Source organism: Canis lupus, chromosome 21 (assembly GCF_011100685.1).
Source record: "Canis lupus familiaris isolate Mischka breed German Shepherd chromosome 21, alternate assembly UU_Cfam_GSD_1.0, whole genome shotgun sequence".
Taxonomy (NCBI): domain Eukaryota; kingdom Metazoa; phylum Chordata; class Mammalia; order Carnivora; family Canidae; genus Canis; species Canis lupus.
The window spans coordinates 33,509,232-33,535,065 of record NC_049242.1 but is presented as its reverse complement, the minus strand read 5'-3'; the positions used below and the strand labels follow the sequence as shown (position 1 = coordinate 33,535,065).

Here is a 25,834-nt window from a genome sequence, read left to right as displayed (position 1 = left end):
TGATTAAGTTACAGTGCATTCATACAATGTTAAGAACAATAAGGAAGCTCACTGTGTTGGTGATATGAAAAGATCTCCAAGATAAGTTAAATGAAAAAAGCAATATGCTTAAGATTATGTTTAGTATGCCATCTTTTATGTACAAGAAAAAGAAAGAAAAAATAAGAAACTCTAACAGAATATGTAAGAAACTAATAACAGTAGGGGAAAGACTAGCTTGGTGGTAGACCTGAGGTAGAAGACCTTTCACTGTTTATCTCCCCTTTTTCCCAAGTTTGAAAAAAATTTTACCTATTCAACATGTTCCAACTATTTAAGAACTTAAACATGTATTTTTAAAAAGCTGACTAGCAAAAAAAATAAAAAATAAATAAAAAATAAAAATAAAAAGCTGACTAGCCTAAGATCACACATCTTAGATCTATTTATTCTTGAAGTCTCTATTTTTCTTTTATATTAACCTACTAGAAATTAGGTATATAAGAAAGGCACAATCCACAGTAATGTACCATGATTAACACATGAGTGTTAATCACGGAAGGGCAATCAATGAGTTCAGAAAAGAGAATGTGTGCTAAAGTGACTTCAAAGAGGAAGTGAACGTAATGTAGGCCTTGAAATAAGGAGAGCTTTTTGGATAGGAAAGGGCAACTGGAAAGCTTTCAGATAGAGGAATAATATGAGAAAAGTAGTTGATTAATGCAAACTCCTCAATCTCTCCTGTACTCCCCTTTCTCTACCTTCGGGTTTCATAGATCTTTCCAAGTCAAGTCCTGGCAGGGGCTTTGGATGCCATATTGTCATCCTCTTCATTTTATAGATGGTGAGTACTCACTCAAAGGAATAAAAATTTGTTTTGTTTTGCTTTGTTTTGTTTTTAACCAAGGTTACTTGGCAGAACTGAGACTAGAATTCAAGTTTTGTAATCCCTGGTCCAATACTCTCTAGTAATAAGGAACATCATGGTTTTAGTTCTCTAAAGTCAACAATGTTCTTTGTATATGTAGGTGCTTAGTTCAATTCAGTGATCCCACTAAAGAAGATTTACATTTGAACCCTAGACTTCAACCTTGGACAATTAAACAGTACTTTTGATAAGAGGGACAGCTGAATTCAGTGACAATTTTCTTAACTTTATCTTCATTTAGTTAGACAAATTGTGAGGGAAACAACACTTAATAGTAGCAAGGACCCTAGAGGAGATCTGAGCACCAGCCCTGCTCTCACACAGTCTGTTTCTGTTTAGTGGTTTGCCACTTACTGTTTTATAATGGTTTAATGTTTTGCTACTTATATGCTCAGCCTCAGTATCCTCACTGAAGAATAAGGTGTTAACCTTGTTTCTAAAAAAAAATTTTTAAAGCCAATCCTTAATTGTCAACCCCAAACTTGTTTTATGAATTCAGCAAAAGAGCTACAATCTGATAAGAAATACAGCTTTTTTCATTGTTAATATGGCCTAGAATAGGTAAGTTTTCATCAAACAAAATAAACTGAATAACGGATAATTGAAAATGTTTTGTCACTAAAAAAGAAAAAAAAGTGTGCTTTTTTTTTTTTTTAAGCTTTTATTTATTTATTCATGACAGAGAGAGAGAGAGGTAGAGACATAGGCAGAGGGAGAAGCAGGCCCCATGCAGGGAGCCCGACGAAAAGTGTGCTATCTTTAAACCTTTTCCAAAAAAATTCTTTTTCAAAGATTTTATTTATGTGACAGAAAGACCAGGGGGAGCAGCAGAGGGAGAGGGAAAAGTAGGTTCCCTGCTGATCAGGGAGCCCGATGAGGTGGCTAGATCCCCAGGACCCTGGGATCATGATCTGTGCTGAAGGCAGATGCTTAACCAACCGAACCATCCAGGAAGCCCCAAAACTTTTCAAAACTTCTATTAGCAATCTTTTAAAAGCCTAAACAGTATCTCAAGGGTTTTTTTTTTTATTAAAAAATATAATATATAAAGAAACCAAAATCTCAAAAGCCAGAATATAAACTACTAACAAGAAGTAAACACTCCAGGGACACCTGGGTGGCTCAGCAGTTTAGCACCTGCCTTCCGCCCAGGGAGTAATCCTGGAGTCCCAGGATCAAGTCATGCATCAGGCTCCCTGCATGAAGCCTGCTTCTCCCTCTGCCTCTGCCTGTCTCTGCCTCTCTCTCTCTGTCTCTCATGAAGAAAGAAAAGAGAAAGAAAAGAAAAAAAAAAGAAAAGAAAAGAAAAGAAAGAAAAGAAAAGAAAAGAAAAGAAAAGAAAAGAAAAGAAAAGAAAGAAAAGAAAAGAAAAGGGGGGATCCCTGGGTGGCACAGCGGTTCGGCGCCTGCCTTTGGCCCAGGGCGCGATCCTGGAGACCCTGGATCAAATCCCACGTCGGGCTCCCGGTGCATGGAGCCTGCTTCTCCCTCTGCCTATGTATCTGCCTCTCTCTCTCTCTCTCTCTCTCTGTGACTATCATAAATAAATAAAAATGTTTTAAAAAAATTGGAAAGAAAAAGAAAGAGAGAGGAAAGAAAGAAAGAAAGAAAGAAAGAAAGAAAGAAAGAAAGAAAGAAAGAAAGAAAGAAAGAAGAAAGAACTTACTTCATAAGTTTGTATAATAGCTTATGCTTTTTAGGGTAGACTCACATCATCCATTAGTTGGTTTCAGTCTTGTCCTTGGGAAAAGTAGATATTATTGCTATTTTACAGATGAAGAGGCGGAGTCAGAGATTAGGAGTTGTGCCTCAAATCACAGTTTTATGTGTAGTAAAACTAGGACTAGAACCCAAGCTTCCTGCTCTGATGCCTTTTCCACACTTGCCACTTTCCCTCTTTCTGGAAGAACAGAAAGCCCTAAGACCCTGTGGCCATGTACCTCTGTTGTAAGGCTCAGGTGCAGTGATGGACTGATGTTCACCTAGTCCTACCTAGTCAATTCTAGGACTCAGTGAGGTGGCTGGCACAATTTTGTGGAGCAGAGTTAAATCCAGTGGTGAAGAACTACATACGCCTAGAACTCTGGGACCCTTCTCTCTCAGGGAGCCCCTATCTCCTAGCACCAACCTTTGGGGGAACCAGTTCCAAGAGGCACTAGTATCTCCAGATGAGGAAGCTGGAAAGCAGACCAGGATGAAAGCAATCAGGAAGAAAGAGGGCTGCAAGTTCTTGATTTGTTTAAGGACTGCCCCTGAATCACTCTAATCAGAATGTCTGCAAGTTTCTTGAAAAAGCTGAATTTATCCCACTTCAAATGCCTGCTCCTCCAAAGGCCATTCTTTTAGCACCCACATGATTGCTAAGCAACTTTGCTCTCATTCCTGATATGAAGAATAAACTATTGTTACTACAATAAAAGATCCATATCCATGCCAATAATCCCTCTCTCCAGTTCTTTCATAACTATCTACTATTGCCTCTGCAAGGGCCTTTGCTGACAAGAGATGACTGATTAACTGTATGAGCCCTGTTCGTTGGTCTGTTCCTGTTCAGTGGTTTGCCATTTATCCTCTTTAAGCACTTTATTCCAACTATTATGAAAACAAAATCAAAGATGATGAACTACTAAACAGTGTTTTAACACACGAGTGCATGTTTACCCTTCACCCTCCCAAAGATGTAGAGATTATAAATGTCCTCTGAAGCATGCCCCCCGCCCCCAACAAGTCACACAATTTCCCTTTACAGGATGTGCGTAATGGGCAAACTTCAACACTGAAGAAAAAGGGAGGTGGGGATCTCTATTCCAACATGCTTATCTGAACCAACACAATTACAGAATTATAATTTATAATAAGCAATCTTTAAAAAAATGAAAATTCCTGTCTGATTTATAAAATTTCAAGCTAATGGCAAATTACCAGAAAACTCTTCCTAACAATGACCCAGAATGACCAATTTCCTACCAGTATTATGCCCTGCCTTAAAGAGCATTGTCTTAATAGAAGTCCTGCCCCTTTACCACACAGAGTCATTTTCCCTTTCCTGACAATATTCTTTCATCCTGCTTATCACTATTTAAGTCTTGCTTGCTTTCTCTTAAATTACCTTCATTGTAATCAGCCTCAGAAATCTCCAGGTCAGTGTTGACTCAGTTCCTAAAAGCAATCACCATCCTGACACTTTTACCAAATTATTCTTATTAAAGTGCTGCTTATCACATTATCCCCTCATCTAAAATTCATCAAAAGCCTACAGAAGGAAAACCCAAATAAGTATCTCAGCCCTGTATTTAAGTCACTCAACAAGTCAAGCCCTCTTTACCTTTCTAGCATTTCTTCTTACCCATCTGTATGAACCATACAAATCCCACCAAACAAATTTACTCACTGAAACATACACAAATCCTGTACCACTCCCCCTTCCCTCCAGGCCTTTGCTCCAACCACCCCTATACCTCCATTCCCATCTAACATAAATGTCATCCCTTTCAGAAGCCCCCACCACCCAAAATCAAGATGGTCTTTCCTCATTCTGCATTTCCCAAGCACTCTGTATTTCTTATTTTACACTACCACACATGGTTTTTCTCTCCCAAGATTGTAAATTTCTGAAAGAAAGGGCCATGTCTTACCTATCCTTGCATTCCCACAGTACCTCACATGCTATCCAGAGGGCAGAAAGCTTTCAATAAATGCTAAATGAATCCTTTCTAAAAATCCTCTTTTAACAGTAAAACTATAGTATTTTAATAATGACAACCTTAGGAAATATTCTACTCCTGCCTCTTAGCTTCATGGATAAAAAGAGCGGGGCCTGAGACTTGGCCTAAGTCACAATGTGATTAGTAACAAAACAGGGATGAGACTCCAGGTCTCCACCAGCCTGTCCCACAACAATGGAGTGCTAGAAACATTCCATTTGCTTCATTACATCCTTCAAGACTGGATCATTCTCCATAAACTCTGGAAACCTTTACTGGCCCTCCTGTCTGCTGAACTCCTATGCATCATTTAAGCGAATTGTCTCATATGCTAGCAGTATCTCAAATACCTAGCTGCAGCTCAGTTAAGGGAGGAAACCGTACCTAATAGTTGTATTCCATATTCTTCACAAAGACTACCAATAGAAGCATCACACTTATGGACAGATTAAGGCAGGATATGTAACTCAAAACCACCTGTTGTGATGTTGTCTACAGACTGTATGCCATGAAACTACCTAAATTAAGCACCTTTAATAAGTTATTTCAGATAATTAACTTAGCCCTCTTCAGAAATCAAACAAAATATCAGTATATTTAACCACATAAAAAGATTTTTAATTTCCCTTTAAAAAGAGACACCACAGGGGCACCTCCATGGCTCAGAGGTTGAGCATCTATCTGCCTTTGGCTTAGGTCGTGATCCTGGGGTTCTGGATCTGAGTCCCACATTAGAGCCTGTTTCTCCCTCTGCCTATGTCTCTGCTTCTCTCTCATGAATAAATAAATAAAATCTTTAAAAAGAGAGAGCGACACCACAAAGAAACAAAGAAAAAAGGCTGATAGCTCCAATATTCAAATTACTCTTAGAAATCAAAGATGAACACCTAATGAAAAAAATGGACAATGGACATGAATGGGAAATTCATAAAAGAAACAAATGGCTAATAAATACAGGAAAGATGCTTAACCTCACTAGTAATCAAAATAATGTAAATTAAAAGAGCTATCACTTCTTGAATGAGTAACAATACCTGGTTTTTGAACAGATACAGGGGAGTGAAGATCACCACTACCCAACACTGGAGAAGGAATAGAGCAGGTTTTCTCCATCACTACTGACATTTTGGACCAGATAATTTTTTTTTTCCTTTAAGTAAGTTCCATGCCCAACATGAAGCCCAAGGCAGGCTTCAATTCACCAGATCAAGATCTGAGCTGAGACCAAGAGTCAAACACTTAACTGACTGAGTCACCCTGGTGGCCCTAGACCAGATAATTCTTTGTTTAGGGAGCAGGGGGAGGTGTGTCCTATGCATTGTAGGATGTTTAGCAGCATCCCCAGCTGGAAATACCTAAACATCTCAAATATCTATGAATAGGAAAGTGGTTAAATAAAACATGGTGCATCAACACAGTAAAATAGTTCATAGCCATTATTAAGGATGTTGTCTGTATCTATCAGACAACAGTGATATGGAAAGTGATATGGAAAGAGGACTCTATCACCTCTTTAAGAAATAGGTTACAGGAACACTTGCGTGGCTCAGTGGTTGAGCGTCTGCCTTTGGCTGAGTGATCCCAGGGTCCTGGTGTTACAGTCTTATATCAGGCTCCCCGCAGGAAGCCTACTTCTCCCTCTGCCTATGTCTCTGCCTCCCTATCTCTCATGAATAAGTAAATTTTAAAAAAAATAATAATAATAAAAAATTTTAAAAAGAAAATAGGTTACAAAAGCATATGAAATATAGTCCCATTTATATAAAAGGATATGTTTGTGTATAACACATGTACATATGCATGTGTATATGTGTACAGAGCAAGGAAGGAGAGGAAAAAGGTATGGAGAAGAGAGAGAAGATTTTAGAAAAATATTCACTGAAAAGTTCATTGCACCTGCCTCTGGTGGTAGAATTTTGGGTACTTTTACCTTTGTTTCTATACTTTAATGTGTTGTTTGAATATTCTATGTATTATCTTTATAATCAGAAAAAGTGAAGCTTTTATATTTATGGAAAATTTTAAAATTAAATATGTCGGGGGGTTCCAGCTAGAGAACACCAATAAATTTACAAAATTACAAGAGATCATTGTAAGACTATAGAGTTGATGAAATTAATTCAGTTCAGTCATTCACAAAAAACTATGCTTTGCCATACCTCTTGAAGAAGCCACACAGTAGGCAACAAAGTCCCAATCTGGGACAGCTTCCTTAGATTCCAGTGTCCCACTGGACTATGCAGAAACAAATATCTTTAAGATAAATCATTTATAAAAAGATTTAACAGGCAGCCTGGTGGCTCAGCGGTTTAGCACTGCCTTCAGCCCAGGGTGTGATCCTAGAGACCCGGGATCGAGTCCCACGTCGGGCTCCTTGCATGGAGCCTGCTTCTCCCTCTGCCTATGTTTCTGCTTCTCTGTCTCTCTCATGAATAAATAAATAAAATCTTTTTAAAAAATTAAAAAAAAAAAGATTTAACTCCAATAAGTGTCTACATCTACCCTCCCACTACTCTGTAAGTTCCATAAAGAGAAGGTCTGGGGACACCTGGGTGGCTCAGCGGTTGAGCGTCTCATCTGCCTTCAGCTCAGGGTGTGATCCTGGAGTCCCAGGATCGAATCCCACATCAGGCTCCTTGCATGGAACCTGCTTCTCCCTCTGCCTGTGTCTCTGCCTCTCTCTCTCTCTCTCTGTCATGAATAAATAAAATATTTTAAAAAGAGAGAGAAGGTTTGTATTTTATCCATCTGTGCAATGCCAAAACCTAAAAAAAGTTCCTGATGTTCAACAAATGTTTGCTAAATTAGCCCTATTTAAGAATTTTCTTTTCTCTCTTTCTCTCTTTTTTAAATTTAGTTTGCTTCTCCATCTTTATCTAGATAGGTCTTTGAATTTATTTCCCTGTACTACCACTATATTCCACTGGGGAGAATTTTTGTTTAATTGGAATCTCTAATTCAGATCACTTTTAGAGTAAAAACCAATGTCTCCGCTAGTTATTCATACCACCAGAACTAGTAGGCGTAACTCGTCTGGCCTGAGGTCTAGTAGAGCAATCTAGTTCCTCAAAATTCAAGTAGAGATTTTTTTTTTTTTAAGATTTTATTTATTTATTCATGAGAGACTCCCAGAGAAAGGCAGAGACAGAGACAGAAGAAGAAGCAGGCTCTGTGTGGAGAGCCCAAAGTGAGACTCGATCCCAGGGCTCTTGGATCACCACTTGAGCCAAAGGCAGATGCTCATCCACTAAGCCACCCAGGTGCCCCTCAAGTAGAGATTTTTGATAAAAGGACTCAATAAGAATTAACAAGTGTGAATGAGAATTCTATAACAGAAGAGAGATAAATTAGGTAGGTAGTACACTCCATCCAAAAGAAAATCTGAAGCCACAGTATACACGCAAAGTGATCACAAATCTGAAGTTTATGTTTTCTGTCCCCTCGTCTGACCACACTGTCTCCTTATGATCTCCATAATATGGCTTCCATCCGCATCAATCTCATGAAATTGCTTTTTCAAAAGGATTCTGTGGCAGACATAGAGATGTACCACTCAAATCCCTCAAGAATAGAAATGCTGGGATCCCTGGGTGGCGCAGCGGTTTGGCGCCTGCCTTTGGCCCAGGGCGCGATCCTGGAGACCCGGGATCGAATCCCACATCAGGCTCCCGGTGCATGGAGCCTGCTTCTCCCTCTGCCTGTGTCTCTGCCTCTCTCTCTCTCTCTCTCTCTCTCTCTGTGACTATCATAAATAAATAAAAAAATTTAAAAAAAAAAAGAATAGAAATGCTGCTTAGCTACAAGGACTGTAGTTAGCTGAGAGCCTCCAGCTTCCTCAGGGTCTTCCTCAGCCAACGACTAAGCAAGATGGTCGTATCATTTGCTCCCAATTTTGTCAGGTCCATACCACAGTTTGATAGCTCCTCTTCCCAGTCCTGCTTCTACTCTCTTTTCCCCCCATAGGTGTTTCTTCTCAATAGCCCTTTTGCACTCCCAACTCTGTCTTAGCAGATGCTAAGGTTCCTGAAGAACCTGAGACAGACACTTTCTGAACCAGGCATTCTCCGAAGTTGCTGGCACTTGGCAGTCTAAATCATCCCCCCTCCTCTCAGACTATTTTGGTTCTTCTTCTTCTACAAAGGTGCCTTTGTAGGACCCGCTACCTCATCCCTCATTCTCCCAAACTGGACATTTCCCAAAGCTCAATTTTCAGCCCTGAGTTCTTTCTCCTTATTCTCTTTTTCAAAAATGCTTTTATTCTGACAATGTTAAGTAACCTTTATTCTAATAACTCTCAGATCTCCTTCTGGTCTTTCCCTCTCAACTGAACTCTGATTTACAACCCTAACTAATACTAGAGATTTCTACACTAAATTTGCCTCACATCCAAAAAACCCAAAGAAGAATTCATCTCCTTTCTCCCCAAAACAGGCTTTCCACCCTGATGCTGACTTTGGTACCACCATTCCTTTAACAAAATTATAGACTCTCCTCTTCATGTACCTCTTGTACTTTGAGTTTGTATTGCTGAGTCTAATTCAGAATCCCCAGTGCCAACTCCTCTCTCTACTGAATGAGCTGCTCTATCAGCTTATGGCTAACCAGAGAATGTAATGCTGGGGAAACAGGGGCTCCTTGCCCTCAGTAACAGGTCCCATTCTCCCTTCTGAGACTCCAACAAAGAGCTGCTGCAGAGCAAATACTCAACAGGATATGACTGTGGTAAACACATCAAGCTAACATAGTTAAATTAGAAGGCTAACCCTCAAAGACCTCATGTGGTACTTCACATTTTACAAATGAGCAAACTGAAGCCCAGTAAGAAGTGACTTCCCATGGTTACACAAGTATCAGAGCACAGACAGGTCTCCAGACTCCCCAACTAGTGCTCTTTCCTGACATGTTTTCCTGCTTTCTCAGGGGATTGATCTTCCGTATTTTTCATCATAGATGTTCTTATAGATGAATTTGACACATCCCTTAAGGTCAGTGACAAATGTCTCTTCCTCTAGAAGCATTCTTTGACCTAAATCCTCCGATCTTCCCCATAGGCTAGATAGGTTCCCCTCCTCTGTGTGCCCAAGCACCTTTTTGTGAGTGTGTGAAAGTTTCATTTAAAAAGAGCTGAAGCGGGGCAGCTCCGGTGATGCAGCGGTTTGGCGCCGCCTGCAGCCCGAGGCGTGATCCTGGAGACCCGGGATCGAGTCCCACGTTGGGCTCCCTGCATGGAGCCTACTTCGCCCTCTGCCTGTGTCTCGGTCTCTCTCTCTGTGTTGCTCATGAATAAATAAATAAAATCTTTGAAAAAAAAAAAAAAAGCTGAAGCAAAAAAATTAAAATTAAAATTAAAAAAATGAATGAATGAATGAATGAATGAATGAAGAAAGAAAGAAAGAAAGAAAGAAAGAAAGAAAGAAAGAAAGCAAGCAAGCAAGCTGAAGCGGGCACCCCAGATGGCTCAGGCTCAGCGGTTTACTGCCACCTTCAGCCCAGGGTCTGATCCTGGGATCAAGTCCCCCGTTGGGCTCCCTACATGGAGCCTGCTTCTCCCTCTGCCTGTGTCTCAGTCTCTCTCTCTCTCTCTCTCTCTCTCTGTCTCTCATGAATGAATAAATAAAAATCTTTAAAAAAAATAAAGATAAAAATAAATAAAAAGAGCTGAAGGGACGCCTGGGTGGCTCAGTGGTTGAGCATCTGCCTTCGGCTCAGAGCATGATCCTGGAGTCTCAGGATTGAGTCCCACATTGGGCTCCCTGCATGGAGCCGCCTCCTCCCTCTTGCCTCCGTCTTTCTGTGTCTCTCATGAATAAATAAATAAAATCTTTAAAAAAAATTTAAAAGTTAGCTAAGCGCCTCCAGCTATTCCAAAAACATTTGGAAAATTAACATTCATCCTTACACAAGAATGACAATAAAGGGACAAAAATGGTAGAATTGGTCTTAAAAATCACTATGTTGCAGCCAACAATGAAATAATCCATTACAGGCAAGTGTCATGAATAGATCCCACAAGACTTAGGTGAAATGTGTACTTCCTTTATCTCACTATATTTGAATTGCCAGTTTGCTGGGTCTGTAACATTCACAAGACTAAAGCACTATGGTGTAAGGAACATTATCTGTTTTGATTCCCACTGCCACCATCCCAGCCTTGCACTCATCAAAGGACTCATCAACTTTCACAGAAGCTCCCCAAATGGTCACCTGATCTCCAGCCTCTCACCTCCATCATCAGAATAATCTCAAAACTCTACCTTTGTCATAAATACCCAAAAAGTTTTAGTAACCTCCCCTCTTTGTAGGATCAGTTCTGGACTACTGGTTCTAATATAGTCAATCAACAAATATAAGTTAACCATCTATTCCGTGCAAGAACAAAAACACGTAAAATGTAACCCCACATCCATCACCCTATGAACTGAAAGAATTGATGGGGCTGTCCTGCCTGGCAAGGTCGATAATGCTCCATTCTCCCAGAGCTGCTTATGCAATGAAATATAATACCTTTGACACCATCCAGCATGTGTTGGAGCATGGTTGGTACACCATGCTCACATACACCACTTGCATGGTCCAAATCAAACATACTTGATTACCAAACAAAGCTCATTTTCTCACTGGGTGTTATGCTCTATGTTGGCAAATCTAACTCCAGTAAAAAAGAAAGAAAGAAAAGAAAGAAAAGAAAGAAAAGAAAGAAAAGAAAGAAAAGAAAGAAAAGAAAGAAAAGAAAGAAAAGAAAGAAAAGAAAGAAAAGAAAGAAAAGAAAGAAAAGAAAGAAAAGAAAGAAAAGAAAGAAAAGAAAAGAAAAGAAAAGAAAGAAAGAAAGAAAGAAAGAAAGAAAGAAAGAAAGAAAGAAAAGAAAAAACCCAAAACAAAACAAAGCTCATTTTCTTAAAGCAAAAGGTATAGGAGGCACAGAAGAATTTTGAGCTGAAAAAATGTTTTTCCAATAATGCAAAAATCTCTCCCTAATGACAACAAGATCTCTTCATTTATGAAATTCAACTATATGCAGATTTACTCCTAAATACCTTTCCACAGTTAATTAATCGCTGAGAATTGCAGTTTCAAGAAAGCACAGATTTTCAATCAAAAAAAAAAGGAACCTGAAGGTATAATGAGAAGGAAATAAACCAGTAAGCAGAGCAGAAAAAGAGATTCATGAAATGAATCCCAGAGGGAGATGGAGGAAGCTGAGACAAAGAGCTACCTTAGACTTATGTTGTAGGACGGGAACAGGGACACACATAAGAGAGACTGCAGAGGCAAGCTGGAATACCTCAAACTCAAGTTCTAATGTGCTAATTATCCACTGAGGGGACTACATAATAACCCTTCTGTTCGGACGGAATGAGAACATAGCTACTCTGTGATGGCAAATGGGGTAAGTGGGAAAAGGTCACGCAAAGCCTCTTCTGTCTCTAGCTTCAGGTATGATGCACCTCAGGACTATAGTGAGACCTGAAAGGAAATATGAAATGGAGATCAAAAAGGTTAAGAACTCTGAGTCATAAGATTAGAAATGCATATTGGCTCGTAAGATGGAGGGCCACACACACACATACACAGTGCTTCACAGTTTGTATATTACCTTTCAAAAAGCAGAAGTTTACATGTTATTTCAAAGAAAACCCCAACTTCCAACTTATCTCACTGAGGTTATGAGCAAAGAAAGGAAATAACCCAGAAGCCATTATCATTTTAAGATTTTTAAGTGTCTCTTACATGTTATTTGGAGAGCTATCTTTACTATTTTGTTTTAGTGAAATATGAGAAATATTTACAAAGACTTTTGTAGGCTCTTTCATGATTCCAATTGTCTCACCCTTTTTTTAAAATTAGATTTTTTTAGTTCCTCAATAGAAACAACTTTTACCAGAGGTTAATAGAAATATAATACTAAAGATTAGGAGAAAATACTATACATGCCAAAGTCACAAAAATTAACCACATTTTTACATAGTGCTTCACACGATAAAAGCCCTTTACTGCACCTTGCTTCCATTATACATTTGTTCTGCTTACGTAGAGGACATATTCCAAGTGGATGCCTGAAACCCAAGTGGATAGTACCAAACCCTAGATACATCTCTTTTCCGATACATACATATCTATGATCAAGTTTAATTTATTAATTTATAAATTGGGCACAGTAGAATAACAACAACTAATAATAAAATAGGTTAATTATAAACATACTATAATAAAAGTTATGTGAAAGTGGTATCTCTCTCAAAATATTGTACTATACTCACCCTTCCTGTAATTATAAGAGATGATAAAAGGCCTACATGATGAGATGAAGTGAGGTGAATGATGTAGGCACATATTGTTATGCTACTACTGAACTTCTGAGGCTATGTCAGAAAGAGGATCATCTACTTCCAGACCACGGATGACTGCAGGACTGAAACCGTGAAATTCGAAAATATGGATAAGTGAAGACTACTGTATTTTCAACTGAGACTTTGGCCAGGCTCAATTACTTTTGTAAGTAGTAAGGTTAAAAATTTTTTTAGACTAGGGCAGCCCCAGTGGCTCAGTGGTTTAGCGCCGCCTTTAGCCCAGGGCCTGATCCTGGAGACCCAGGATGGAGTCCCACGTCCCGCTCCCTGCATGGAGCTTGCACTCCCTCTGCCTGTGTTGTGTCTCTGCCTCTCTCTCTCTCTCTGTCTCATGAATAAATAAATAAAATCTTTAAAAAAAAATTTTTTTTAGACTAAATGCCTACATGGGAACAGAACATATGATATTCATAAGATATATAAACCAGCTGCAAAGCAAAGAATAAAAGATATTTAGCTGAAAAATCTATCACTGAAGAAATGAATAAAGTCAAACTATCCATGTTGGGACGCCTGGGTAGCTCAGCAGTTAAGCATCTGCCTTCAGCTCAACGTGTGATCCTGGAGTCCCAGGATCAAATCCCACATAGAGCTCCCTGCATGGAGCCTGCTTCTCCCTCTGCCTAGGTCTTTGGCTCTCTCTCTCTGTGCCTCTCATGAATAAATAAATAAAATCTAAAAAAAAAAAAAAAAAAAAAAAATCAACTACCCGTGTTGTTCCTCAAATTCTACACTTAGATCCTCTTTTACTTCAAAAGGGCACAATTTAAAAACAAAAAACAAAAAAACAAAAAACAAAAAACCACTGTGTTTCTAAAAACAACACGATAAAAGTACACAGCCAAAAAGCTTATTTCAAGATATTTCCAGGACTGACATGTAATTCGCACTGTAACCATAATTGCAAAGTAAAGTTATAATAAAGGTTGCAAAAAATATCACTAGACTTTGCTATATTTAAAAGGACAACATTTACTAAAACAATAAGAGTATTAATTTTAAGGTACATTTTGATCTCTGGAAGGAACATAATAATGGTTGCCTCCAGGGCAGGAAAATAGTGTGGGCCAGGGGTTGGAGAAAACTTTTCACTTTTATAAATGCCCTTTTGAACTCTTATGAGTTCTTTTTTTATGAATTTTTTTTAATTTTTTAAGGCTTTATTTTATTTATTTATTCATGAGAGAGAGAGAGAGGCAGAGGGAGAAGCAGGCTCCATGCAGGGAGTCTGACGCGGGACTCGATCCCGGGTCTCCCGGATCACGCCCTGGGCTGAAGGCGGCGCTAAACCACTGAGCCACCGGGCTGCCCGAACTTCATGAATTCTATCTCATGTGTATATATATGAACTATTCCAAAGTTTCTCTTTGATATACAAATGCTTAAATAATACCCTTCATCACCTTATCTTCTTGTATGTGTTTTTTTTCTTTTTTTAACTTCTATGTTATTTTAATTCTAGCACAATTAATATAGTGATATATTAATTTCAGGCATACAATATAGTCATTAAAGAATACATTACTCAGTACTCATCACAATGCATGTACTCTTAATCCCCTTACCTATTTCACCCATCCCCTGCAACCAACTTCCCTTTGGTTAACTACCAGTTTGTTCTCTATATTTAAGAGTCTGGTTTTTTTTGCTTGTCTTCCTTTGTTCATTTGTTTTGTTTCTTATATCCCACATGAGTGAAATCATATGGTATTTGTCTTTCTCTGACTTATTTCACTTAGCATTGTGCCATCTAGACCCATCCATGTTGTCACAAATGTTGCAAATGGCAAGATTTCACTCTTTTTCATGGCTGAGTAATGTTCCATTGTATTATATACCACATCTTCTTTATCCATTCATCTATCAATGGACACTTGGGTTGCCTCCATATCTTGGTTATTATAAATAATGCAGGGGCACTTGGTTATTATAAATGCTGCAGGGGCACCTGGGTGACTCAGTTAGTGTCTTTTAGCTTTGTTGACTGTTTCCTTTGCTGTGCAGAAGCTTTTTATTTCGATGTCCCAATTGTTTATTTTTGCTTTTATTCCCTTGCCTTAGGAGACATATTTAGAAAAATGCAGCTAAGGCCTATGCCAAAGAAATTACTGCAGGTGCTCTCTTCTAGGACTTTTATGGTTTCAGGTTGGAATTGCATGTATTTCTAAGTCACTGGAGATTTATCATCTTTCAGCAAGATCACTGAAATTCTAAATCATCTGAAGATCATTTTAAAACAAAAGTAGAGGGCAGCCTGGTGGCTCAGCGGCTAAGCGCCACCTTCAGCCCAGGGCGTGACCCTGGGGAGCCAGGACCGAGTCCCACATTAGGCTCCCTGTAAGGAGCCTGCTTCTCCCTCTGCCTGTGTGTCTGCCTCCCTTTCTCTCTGTGTCTCTCATGAATAAATAAATAAAATCTTAAAAAAAAATCTTAAAAAAAAAAGTAGAGAATAATTATTGCCTCTAATTCAACTAATATGCCCTATACCTATTTCCATGGACTTCTGCAAATTGATATCAAAACCTAAAAGAAAGTCTGCTTCAGATGGCATATTAATATGGTTTCCTAACATAATCTATACACAAATATCCCTCATTAATATATATATATATATATATATATATATATATATATACACACACACACACACACACATACACACACACACACACACACAGGGGTGCCTGGCTGGCTGAGTCAGTGGTCTGTGACTCTTGATCTTGAGGTTGTAAGCTCAAGCCCCACATTGGATGTAGAGATTAATTAAAAATAAAATTTTTAAAAAATACACACAAAAGCAGGACATAAACACCAAAACAAACCAAGAGAAAAAAATGGGTGAAAAAAAAAAGTAACATTCAATTCAATTCTATTTATTCAGCTACCTAAATATACCTAGCACCTTCCTATAGGTATGTGTCCATCAATCACTCAGTAGTTTTTTATTCTCACACATCAGTTACAGGGTATATTAAAATTGAATTCAAAACAGTAATAGTCTTATAGTTTATTCTAAGGAAAAAAAACTATTCATAAATACAAGGGTTTTTTAAAGATTTTATTTATTTATTAGAGAGAATGAGCATGCATATGCAAGAGAGAGAGAGAGAAAGAGGGCAGGAGCAGAGGAAGAGGGAGGAGCAAACTCCCTGCTGAGCAGGAAGCTGCTTTGCAGCTAGACCCCAGGACCCTGGGATCATGACCTGGGCCAAAGGCAGACACTTAACTGACTGAGCCACCCAAGTGTCCATAAATACAAGTTTAAAAGCAAGCAGAGAATGTTTGTGAAGACTTTTCCCCCACCATATCTACTTCAGCCAACAAATAGATGAGTACACAATTAGGAAAAGTTTAACTCGGGCAGCCCCAGTGGCCCAGCGGTTTAGCGCCGCCTGCAGCCCAGAGTGTGATCCTAGAGACCTAGGATGGAGTTCCGCGTCGGGCTCCCTGCATGGAGCCTGCTTCTCCCTCTGCCTGTGTCTATGCATCTCTCTCTCTCTGTGTCTCTCATGAGTAAATAAATAAAATCTTTAAAAAAAAAAAGGAAAAGCTTAACTCAAAATAATTCAGTTTAATGTCCCTCTGTATCCAGCCTGAAAAACAGAGTAATACCAAATCAATACAAAAATTTTAAAAAATGAGTTGCCTTCTAACAATCTCATTCCATATTAAACTAATACAGCTGATGACTCCTATAAGGGTACACAGTCTGAGTGTGGTGAGGGGTAAAGACTCATATGGCTGCAACTCAGGTGGGGAGTCAAAATTGGCACAACTGGAGCCCAAGAGACAGAGGTTTCCTACAGAGGGTGCAGACTGCAAGAAAGAACCCTGGGAGATCATAGGGAATGAGAAAGGAAGAGAAAGAATCAAAGTTAAGAAAAGTGAGGCAAAAAAAAAAAGTGAGGCAGAGGTGGTTCCCCTTTTGTTGGAGGGTACAGGGAGCAGGGGCTTGGGGGGAGGGGAAGGGTACATTAATGAAGATCAGGAAGACAGTGACCTACACTGTGACTAAACAACCTCAACATCTTGCCTCTATAGTAGCTTATACAAGTCACAAATGGTTTTCAAATTCTGGTTTCCATATTTTTATCTTGTTGATAAATTCAATGAAAGTCTATGTTTGCAACAACAAAATAATAACTTACGTTGTTAATTTATGCTAAATATGTTAAATATGCTATTAATAAAAATTAGGTATAAAACATAAGTTTTTTTGTACTAAACTGGAGAAACTGAAAGAAAATATTTGCTAATTTTTTTAAAGATTTTATTAATTCATTTGAGAGAGACCACGCACATGCATGTGCACATGAGTAGGGAACAGGGTAGAAGGATAGAGAGAAGCAGACTCCCCACTAAGCCGGGAGACAGATATGAGGCAGGGCTCCATCCGAGGAGCCAGAGACCATGACCTGAGCAGAGGATAGACACCCAAGCACCCCAAAATTTACTAATTATAGCAGTGACTCAAACACATCTATCTAAATGAGTACTATATTGGGCAGCCGGGTGGCTCAGTGGTTTAGCGCCGCCTTCGGCTAGGGGCGTGATCCTGGGGACCCGGGATCGAGTCCCACGTCGGGCTCCCTGCATGGAGCCTGCTTCTCCCTCTGCCTGTGTCTCTGCCTTTCTCTCTCTCTCTCTCTGTAAATAAATTTTTAAAAATCTTAAAAAAAGAATTTGTTTTTAAAAAATAAATAAATAAATAAATAAATAAATAAATAAATATTTTATTAATTCATTTGAGAGACCACGCACACGCATGTGCACATGAGTAGGGAACAGGGTAGAAGGATAGAGAGAAGCAGACTCCCCACTGAGCAGGGAGACAGATATGAGGCAGGGCTCCATCCCAGGAGCCAGAGACCATGACCTGAGCAGAGGATAGACACCCAAGCACCCCAAAATTTACTAATTATAGCAGTGACTCAAACACATCTATCTAAATGAGTACTATATTGGGCAGCCCGGGTGGCTCAGTGGTTTAGCACCACCTTCAACCCAGGGCCTGATCCTGGAGACCCGGGATCGAGTCCCATGTCAGGCTCCCTGCATGGAGCCCGCTTCTGTCTCTGCTGTGTCTCTGCTTCTCGCGCGATCTCTCTTTCTGTGTCTCTTCATGAATAAATATATAAAATCTTTAAAAAATAAAATAAATGAGTACTATACTGCAAAATAATCTCCTAAAAGTAAAAAATGAATTTATTCCCAAGATGATGCCAATATTCTAAAGTTTTCACAACTTCTCTTTAAAGAAGAAATATGGGGCAGCCCGGGTGGCGCAGCGGTTTAGCGCCTGCCTTCAGCCCGGGGTGTGATCCTGGTGACCGGGGATCAGGTCCCACGTCGGGCTCCCTGCATGGAGCCTGCTTCTCCCTCTGCTTGTGTCTCTGCCTCTCTCTGTCTCTATCATGAATAAATAAAATAAAATCTTTCTTTAAAAAAAAATAAATAAATAAAAATAAAGAAGAAATATGTAGAGGTACTTCAGTGGCTCAGTGGTTGAGCATTTGCCTTCAGCATAGGTCATGATCCCGGGGTCCTGGAATTGAGTCCGCATCAGGCTCCCCACAAGGAGCCTGCTTCTTTTTTTTTTTTTTTTTTTTTTTTTTAAGGAGCCTGCTTCTTCTTCTGCCTATGTCTCTGCCCCTCTGGCTTGTCTCTCAAGAATAAATAAAAAATAAAATCTTTAAAAAAAAAAAAGAAATGAGTCACTCTCATTACAATCTCCAAAATATGTGTATAGAACAATAAAAATAACAGCTTAACTCTCAAAAATAAGAGATCATGTCTTCCTTGAAAACTCTTCTCCTTCAGTTCCAGTGCTGCTCTGAAGTGGTTCTTACTCTTGTTTCCATTCCCTTGACTTCTATTCTTCCTCTCACCACATACTCTAGCCATTCCCCAAGGCCATCAATTAATCTTTCCTCTCTTTTTTTCCAAGTTTCAAACTACTAGATCCTGTACTGACAGCCCCACCCTTGCCAAGGACATCATCTCCAACAAGGGCCTCAAAAACAAAACAATATAAATAAAACCCTACATGTTCAAAGTTAACTTTCGTTTCTTCTCTAAACAGCTCCTTTTGATAACTTTCCTGTTTCTATTAAAAACCACGAGTATCCATTGGTCATCCACAGTTGAAATCTGAAACATTTCTGACTCTGTCCTTTTCATTTCTCCTCACACCCAATCATGAGTCCAGGCTAGTAGACAGCAAAATTCCTTCGCTCACCATCTCCCATTCGTCCATCCTCACCACCTCCACCCCTATTACCTCTCATCAAGACTACTGCAATGGTTTCCTAATTCCAACATGTCCAATCCACTCTAACCCAGGTCACATGCTACAGCCCAAGTGATTTCCTAAAGTGCACTTCTTATCATGGTCCATCACCTCTCCAAAAACTTGGAGGCTCTATGGCACCTACCTCACTAGCCTGGTACTAAAAGTCCTCTCTGTGCATTAACCACAATCTATTTCTATTGCTTTATCACCAGCAATAACTCTCTCTTATTTTTAAAGATTTATTTATTTATTCATGATAGACACACAGAGACAGAGAGAGAGAGAGAGAGAGAGACAGGCAGAGGGAGAAGCAGGCTCCATACCGGGAGCCCGACGCGGGACTCAATCCGGGGACTCCAGGATCATGCCCTGGGCCAAAGGCAGGCGCTAAACCGCTGAGCCACCCAGGGATCCCCAACTCTTAAATATACAAACATACACTCACTCATACATTACACTGCAATCAAAATAAATTACAGAGAAGTCCCCATAAATGTCTGATTAATTCCAGACTGCTGCAATAGAGGACAGGGATGCCTTGGAACTACCAGCAGTCAACAAATATCCAATGAATGAATAAATGAATAGAATGGCTTAGCTTTCCCTCCTGCATTTCTATATGATCACATCCTGATTGTTTTCAAGTTTATTTCAAAGAAGCTTTTTTTCATGAAATAATCTCACCAGTAAAAAACTAATCACCTTTTCCTTTAAAATCTCATGGCCCCTTATCTTCTAATCCACTCAACATCCTCTATCCAATTATATTTATTTATCTCAACCATCAGATTTTACATTTCTTAAGGATAAGGTAACCGAGTAATATAATTGAGAGAAAGAACCAACCATCTCTAATACTTGATTATTTTCTTAATTTGCCTACCAAAATTTAAACTCCTTGAAGGCAAAGATTTGTCCCCCCACCTCTACTACCACCCCTAGCATTGGGCACAGTATTAAAATGAAATACTAAAATATATTCAAATGATCTGAAAGAAGGAAAGAAAGAAGAAACAGTGGAACAAAAATTGGAAAACAGAAACCAAATAGTAAAATTAGTAGCCTTAAATCTAACCATATCAATAATTACATTAAATGTAAATGGTCTAAACACAACAATGAAAAAACAAGAGATTGCAAGAATGGATTAAAAAACAAGACCCAATTACAAGTGATCTATAATAAATTCACTTTAAATATGGTGGTATAGGTAAATTAAAAGTAAAAACAGTAAAAAGTAAAACACAGCTCTATTCATAATCACCAAAAAGGGGAAACAACACATATGTTCAAAGGTGACTGGATTAACTTGGGTACATCCATACAATGGATTATTTAATAAAAAAGGAATGATTAACACATACACACAATAACATGGGTGAATCTCTAAGTCATTACCCTGAGTAAAAGAAGCCAGTATCAAAAGGTTACATACCAAATTACTTCATTTACATGACACTGTGGAAAAAGACAAAACTATAGCAATTAAGAACAAACCAGACCATTGGTTCACCCCAGCTGGAGGTGGAGAGGGCAACATGAAGCTTTCTGGGATGACAGAACTGATGGAAACCCGATTTTGGTAGCAGTTACAGAAATTTATACGTGTGTTAAAATTCATAAAACTGTACACCGAAAAAGTCAATTTTACTGTAGTTAATTTAGAAGTAAAATAAGCATTAAGAGAATGATCTCTCTGAACCCTTCCAAACTATAATTTTATGAATGAGAAGGGAGGAGTGTGAAAGGAAGATGGGGAAGGAGAAAAGCAAATGCTAAATCCTACTGGCATCAAAGCCACTACTCATAAAAACCTCCTGATTACTGCACAAAATAAACAAAGCAAACCCAATCTTCAGAAACTCATTCTCAGAAGAGGCTAAGAAAACCAGACATTCAGATCCAAAATGTGGATATTAGAAAATGCCTGTGAATGGCTCTTCTTGTCTGTTTCTATATTTTATACTTTCAAGAAGCTGCCAATTTCTCCTGGCTAAGTGCCACTTTCCCGGCTTGGGGTTACTCAATTTACAAGCATTCCTTTATTTATACCCTATACTCTCAATTGGGGTCTTTGGCAGTCACAATAAAGCCTCTGGCAGAGAGATCGGGGCTCCTCACCGGGAACGAAGGTCCCTGCGGGACACAGCACACGCGAGACTGACCTGAAGCCCCTGGGCCGGGAGGTCTTTCTCACAAGTCAGAGAGCGTCTCCCACCACCAAAGCCCCCAAAGGAGGAAGCGGCTGGAGGCCAGGCTCTGGGCACTTCTCCCTCCTCTGAACAGCCAGGCTGCCTCGGCCGCAGCTGGCCGTTTCGGGGCCGCCCGGGTGTGGAGCGCGCGCTCGGCACAAGGCTGTGCCCCAGTGATCTTGGGCAAGTCCCTTCCTCTTCCAGAGGGCGACGGTACTCCGGGCGTGCTGCCTAAGCCAGCTTCCCACCGCCGCTCCGACTCTGCGACTTTCTGCCCCCCTCCCTTCGCCAACAGGAGCCCGGCTCCTCAGACCCCATCCCCGCCTAACACACCCCCCGCCCCGCCCCCCACCGCTCACGAGGGGCCCCGAAGGGTCTACCCACCCGCCCGAGGGCACCGCCCGAAGGCAGCAGGGAGGCTGAACCACCGAATCCCGGTCTCTGGCCCCTCAGCGCGGAGCAGGCCGCCCGGCCGCATTCCTGCCCGCCCCTTCCTGGGGTGCCGCCCGCCGGGGCCGGCTTCCACCTGGCGGGGGGCGGGGGGCGGGGGGCGGGGGGGGGAGAGCGCACGCGGGAGGGTCGGAGGGGGACCGGACCCGGGCGGGGTGCCCACCTTGAGCTGGGACTTAGAGACCTTGCCGCTGTGGTCCAGGTCGAGCGCGGTGAAGGCGTGCCAGATGCCCTTGAGCAGCTCGTCCTTCAAACCCCCCATGGCCGCCGCGTGGCTCCCCCGACTGCCAGCCCGCCTCGCCGACCCTGGGGCGAGTCTGACGCCCCTCCGCCGCCGCAGCCACGGCCGCCCGCTCTTCAGTCACCTGACCGCGCAGGCCCCGCCCCCGCCAGGCCCCGCCCCCGCCAGGCCCCGCCCCCTCGGCGTCCGCCGGGAGCCAGGCGCGGAGCGGGCCGAGCGGGCGCACCGGGCGGACGGGGCTTCCCACCCCGCGGGGAGGAGTGCGGGCCTTCCCCGCGCTCTTGCCGGCGGAGCACCACCCCGCAGGTCGCTCGGGTTCCCCAGGCCGCCTCGGGCCTGCTTCGGGGCTTGCGTGCCCACCGAGCAAGACCCTCATTCCGAGTTAAAATACGAGAGTCGGGGTGAGCAGCCCGCAGCCCGCGCCTCGCAGTAAGAAAAAAAAAAAAAAAAAAGCCCCGCGTGTGTCCCGCGGACGCGCCAGTGTCTGAGGAGAACTGAAAAGTCCCCGAGCAGGGGCTCCAAGGCCAGCGCTGATCCCAGCCGGGGGAGGGGGAGGGGGAGGGGAGGCAGGAGGGACTTCGGAGGGAAGGGTTTTATTCATTTTTCACACGTTTCTTTGGGCTGTGGGGGGCCTGGAGCCGAGGGTTAAGGTTGGTTTAGAAGCCACAGAGTCAGGCATGCTTTGCTTCCTAACCCTCAGCTCTCGAGGGTCAGTACACAACTTAAGGGTTTGCCGCTGGTCAGTGTGCTGTTCCTGGTGTTTCTGTGCTTGCACAATAGTTAATGAGAGAGTCCCAGCAAATCACTCCACCTATTTTACTAGTCAGAATGGGTGGACCATTTAAAAGAACACATCCAAGCCTATGAAGGCGTCCTCTTCATCGTAGATGTTTAATTAGTATCTGTTAAGTGTGGTCACCTGAGCTTTGGGGGCTTCAGATTCTTCACATATAGATGAACACGTTGCACCAGATGTTCTGCAGGGGTTCTTCTCAGTGTTCACATCCTAGGATAATAAGGATTGCTGGCTGACTCCAAACCGATGAAGTCACCAGGCACAGTCAGTGCCTTGCCTCTCCAATCCAAGACTAAATCTGGACAACATGGACAGAAGAACAAATACCAAGACTTTTCAAAAGATCATTCTCATTTCGAGTTTGGTTTTGTTTTCCTCTATTATGTTCCTGAATGCACACATATGCACCTTATAAAGAAGGGAAAGGTCATCATTAGGAAGGGGAGGTGGGAAAAAGCAGAAAAGGAAAGAAGTGCTCAATGAGCTAGAGACTAAAGGGAATTTAGCGGGCCAGAGGAAAAGATAGCCTAGAGGGGTGGAAGAGGAGAGACTGCTGGTGCCTCGCTGTGAGGAACCTTGAGGCCCTACCCCACTTTACCACTTTTCTTGACATGCTAGTATCACTTTTATCATTTACCCTCCCCAACTCCAGTCCAAATCTGCCTGTAAGGAAAAACATGATTCAACCTTTAATTTCTGAATGCCAACTCAGCTTTCCCCGGGGAAGTGACAAAAAAATGAAACCCTCCTAATTCTCAGGATTCAGCTTAACCACTAGATGGTTCTCTCAGTATCTGTTAGCACCAAACAGGTATTTCAAAGCTATATATATATATATTCACATAACTAGGACCCAAATTCCCATTTCTTCCTCAATCTCAATTCTCATAATCCAAACAAATTTTAAAGCAGAATGATGTCATGAAAAGACTGTTTTGGAACTTGACAGATTATATTAGTTATCTATTACTGTGTAACCAGTTAACCCTAAATTTAGCTTCAAACAATAATAAACATTAGCTCAAAAAAAAAAAAAAAAGAAAAAAGAAGCATTATCCCATATTTTTCAGTAGCAGGTGTGGGACACACTTGTCTCTTTAATTCACAGTTCTTCAGATGAAGAAGAGCTCCAGTCAAGGAACCTCATACACCTAGACCTGACTTTGAGGCAATCTTGGACTTCAAGGCGATTCCATGAAAGGGACATGAATCGTAGTGGCTGGGATGAAGCGAGGACTATGGTGGATGGTCTCCAAGATGGCACCAATTAACTCTGTTTCTCTATGGGTCCAAAGTGTTCTAAATATGAAGAGGTAAATCTAATTCCCCTCCCCTCGGATATGAGCTGGACTGAGTGGCTTGTTTGATCAACAGAATGTGGCAGAAGTAAAAGCCTGGGACTTCTGAACCAGGTCACAAAAAACCTGGCTTTCACCTGGATTTCTTGGAATTCTTACTCTTGGAATGCTGCCTCTTGGAACCTTGCTGCCATGCTGTGAGAAGCTAAGGCCACATGGAAGAGTCGCTTAAAAGAGAAAACAATGCTGGCAAGATCCCAGCTGTTTCAACCATACCAGCCTAGACATTAGCTATATGAAAGAAGGAACCATCATAGACATTCTAGTCCCAGCAGATACTACATGGAAAAGAACCCAGACATACGACCCCAGTCAAGCTGTCCCTGCCATCTCCAGCCATTTTGGGGTCAACACAGCTGAGGCCCCAGACATTGGAAAGCAAAGACAAACCGTCCTTTCTTTGCCCTGCCCAAACTTCTGATCCACTGAATCATGACCAAAATGAAATGATAGTTGTTTCATGCCACTGTTTTGAGTGGTTTGTTATATAGCATTAGATAACTGAACAACAGTGAAAAGATAATGTTCCCAACATAATGTTTCCTTCCCCTGCCCACCAGAGAAGATTCTGGTCTGGCCTACACATTCTTCCCCTCCCCTGCCTTCCAGGAGATTCCTACCTTCCCAGACTAGTTCTTAAACTCTTTTTGTCATGGAGAATTAGGAAGAAAAAAAGGAGGAAAAGAAGATCACAGTGCAAAATCGGTGGTGGGGGCGAGGGCAGGAGTGGGGAGGAGCCACAACTCAACCATAGTTGTTGAGAAGAAAGGAAAAGCTGCTCTAGTATGTGAAGGCAATCGGTGAGAAAAGGGGCATTCTAACAAATCTCATGGAAGACTTTATAGCTCCATAGCATTTGAAAGGTGTAGATAAAGGACTTGAAAGCTTTTCAAATACTTTTGGCTAGAGAGACTTTGTTCTTTTATTCAGGACTAGCTTAATTATAGCTAATACTTGTGGCTTCTAAGTGTTGCAAACAAATGGCACTCCCTCCCCTTGGACTGCATTCCAGACCATCCTGTGTTTTTTCTGCTAAGGGTTACAAAGGGAAAGTATGTGTACAGGTGAATATGCTGCTCTCTTGAGAACAGGGAAGGCTGCAAAAGAGGAGTGACGATGAGGCTGAGTCGCAGCTAACTGAGCAAAAGTGAGAGAAGAAACTTCCACACAGAAAACAGTCTAGACAAAGCATGGTTTAGTCAAGAACCCCAAGCAACCCCAACTCCACTAGTGTGGAATGTAGAGAACAATGACAAGAGCAGAGATATGAGAAGAAATTGGACAGGTTAGCATCTGAGGCTATACAGGCAGGAGACCTAGGCCTGTCAAGTCTGTAGAGCTCTTATCTTTCTCAGGCTCTGAAACTGCTCTATAATCAGTGGCACAATCTAGCAGCAAGAAGCAGAAATGCTGAACGACTGTGCCTGAAGCTGCAGATGTGGGAGTGGTGTCCAGCCCCTGCCCACTCAGCTGCTGATAGCATCTTCATTACTGCCATTACACCCGCAGCTCTTTTGGGGACGAGGGGAAGCTTTCTGGGAAATTT

The 25,834-nt window shown here is 41.3% G+C and overlaps 1 protein-coding gene across 1 annotated transcript in view; it reads right to left on the bottom strand.

Moving 5' to 3' along the window:
- SWAP70 (switching B cell complex subunit SWAP70) overlaps positions 1 to 22,256 on the bottom strand; it is a 75,366-nt gene extending 53,110 nt beyond the window's left edge. The window contains exon 1 of the mRNA XM_038569023.1: positions 22,057 to 22,256. Coding sequence (XP_038424951.1) covers positions 22,057 to 22,155 — 99 coding nt within the window. The 5' untranslated portion in view covers positions 22,156 to 22,256. The remainder of the gene's footprint in view (positions 1 to 22,056) is intronic.
- Positions 22,257 to 25,834: the final 3,578 nt, after the last annotated feature.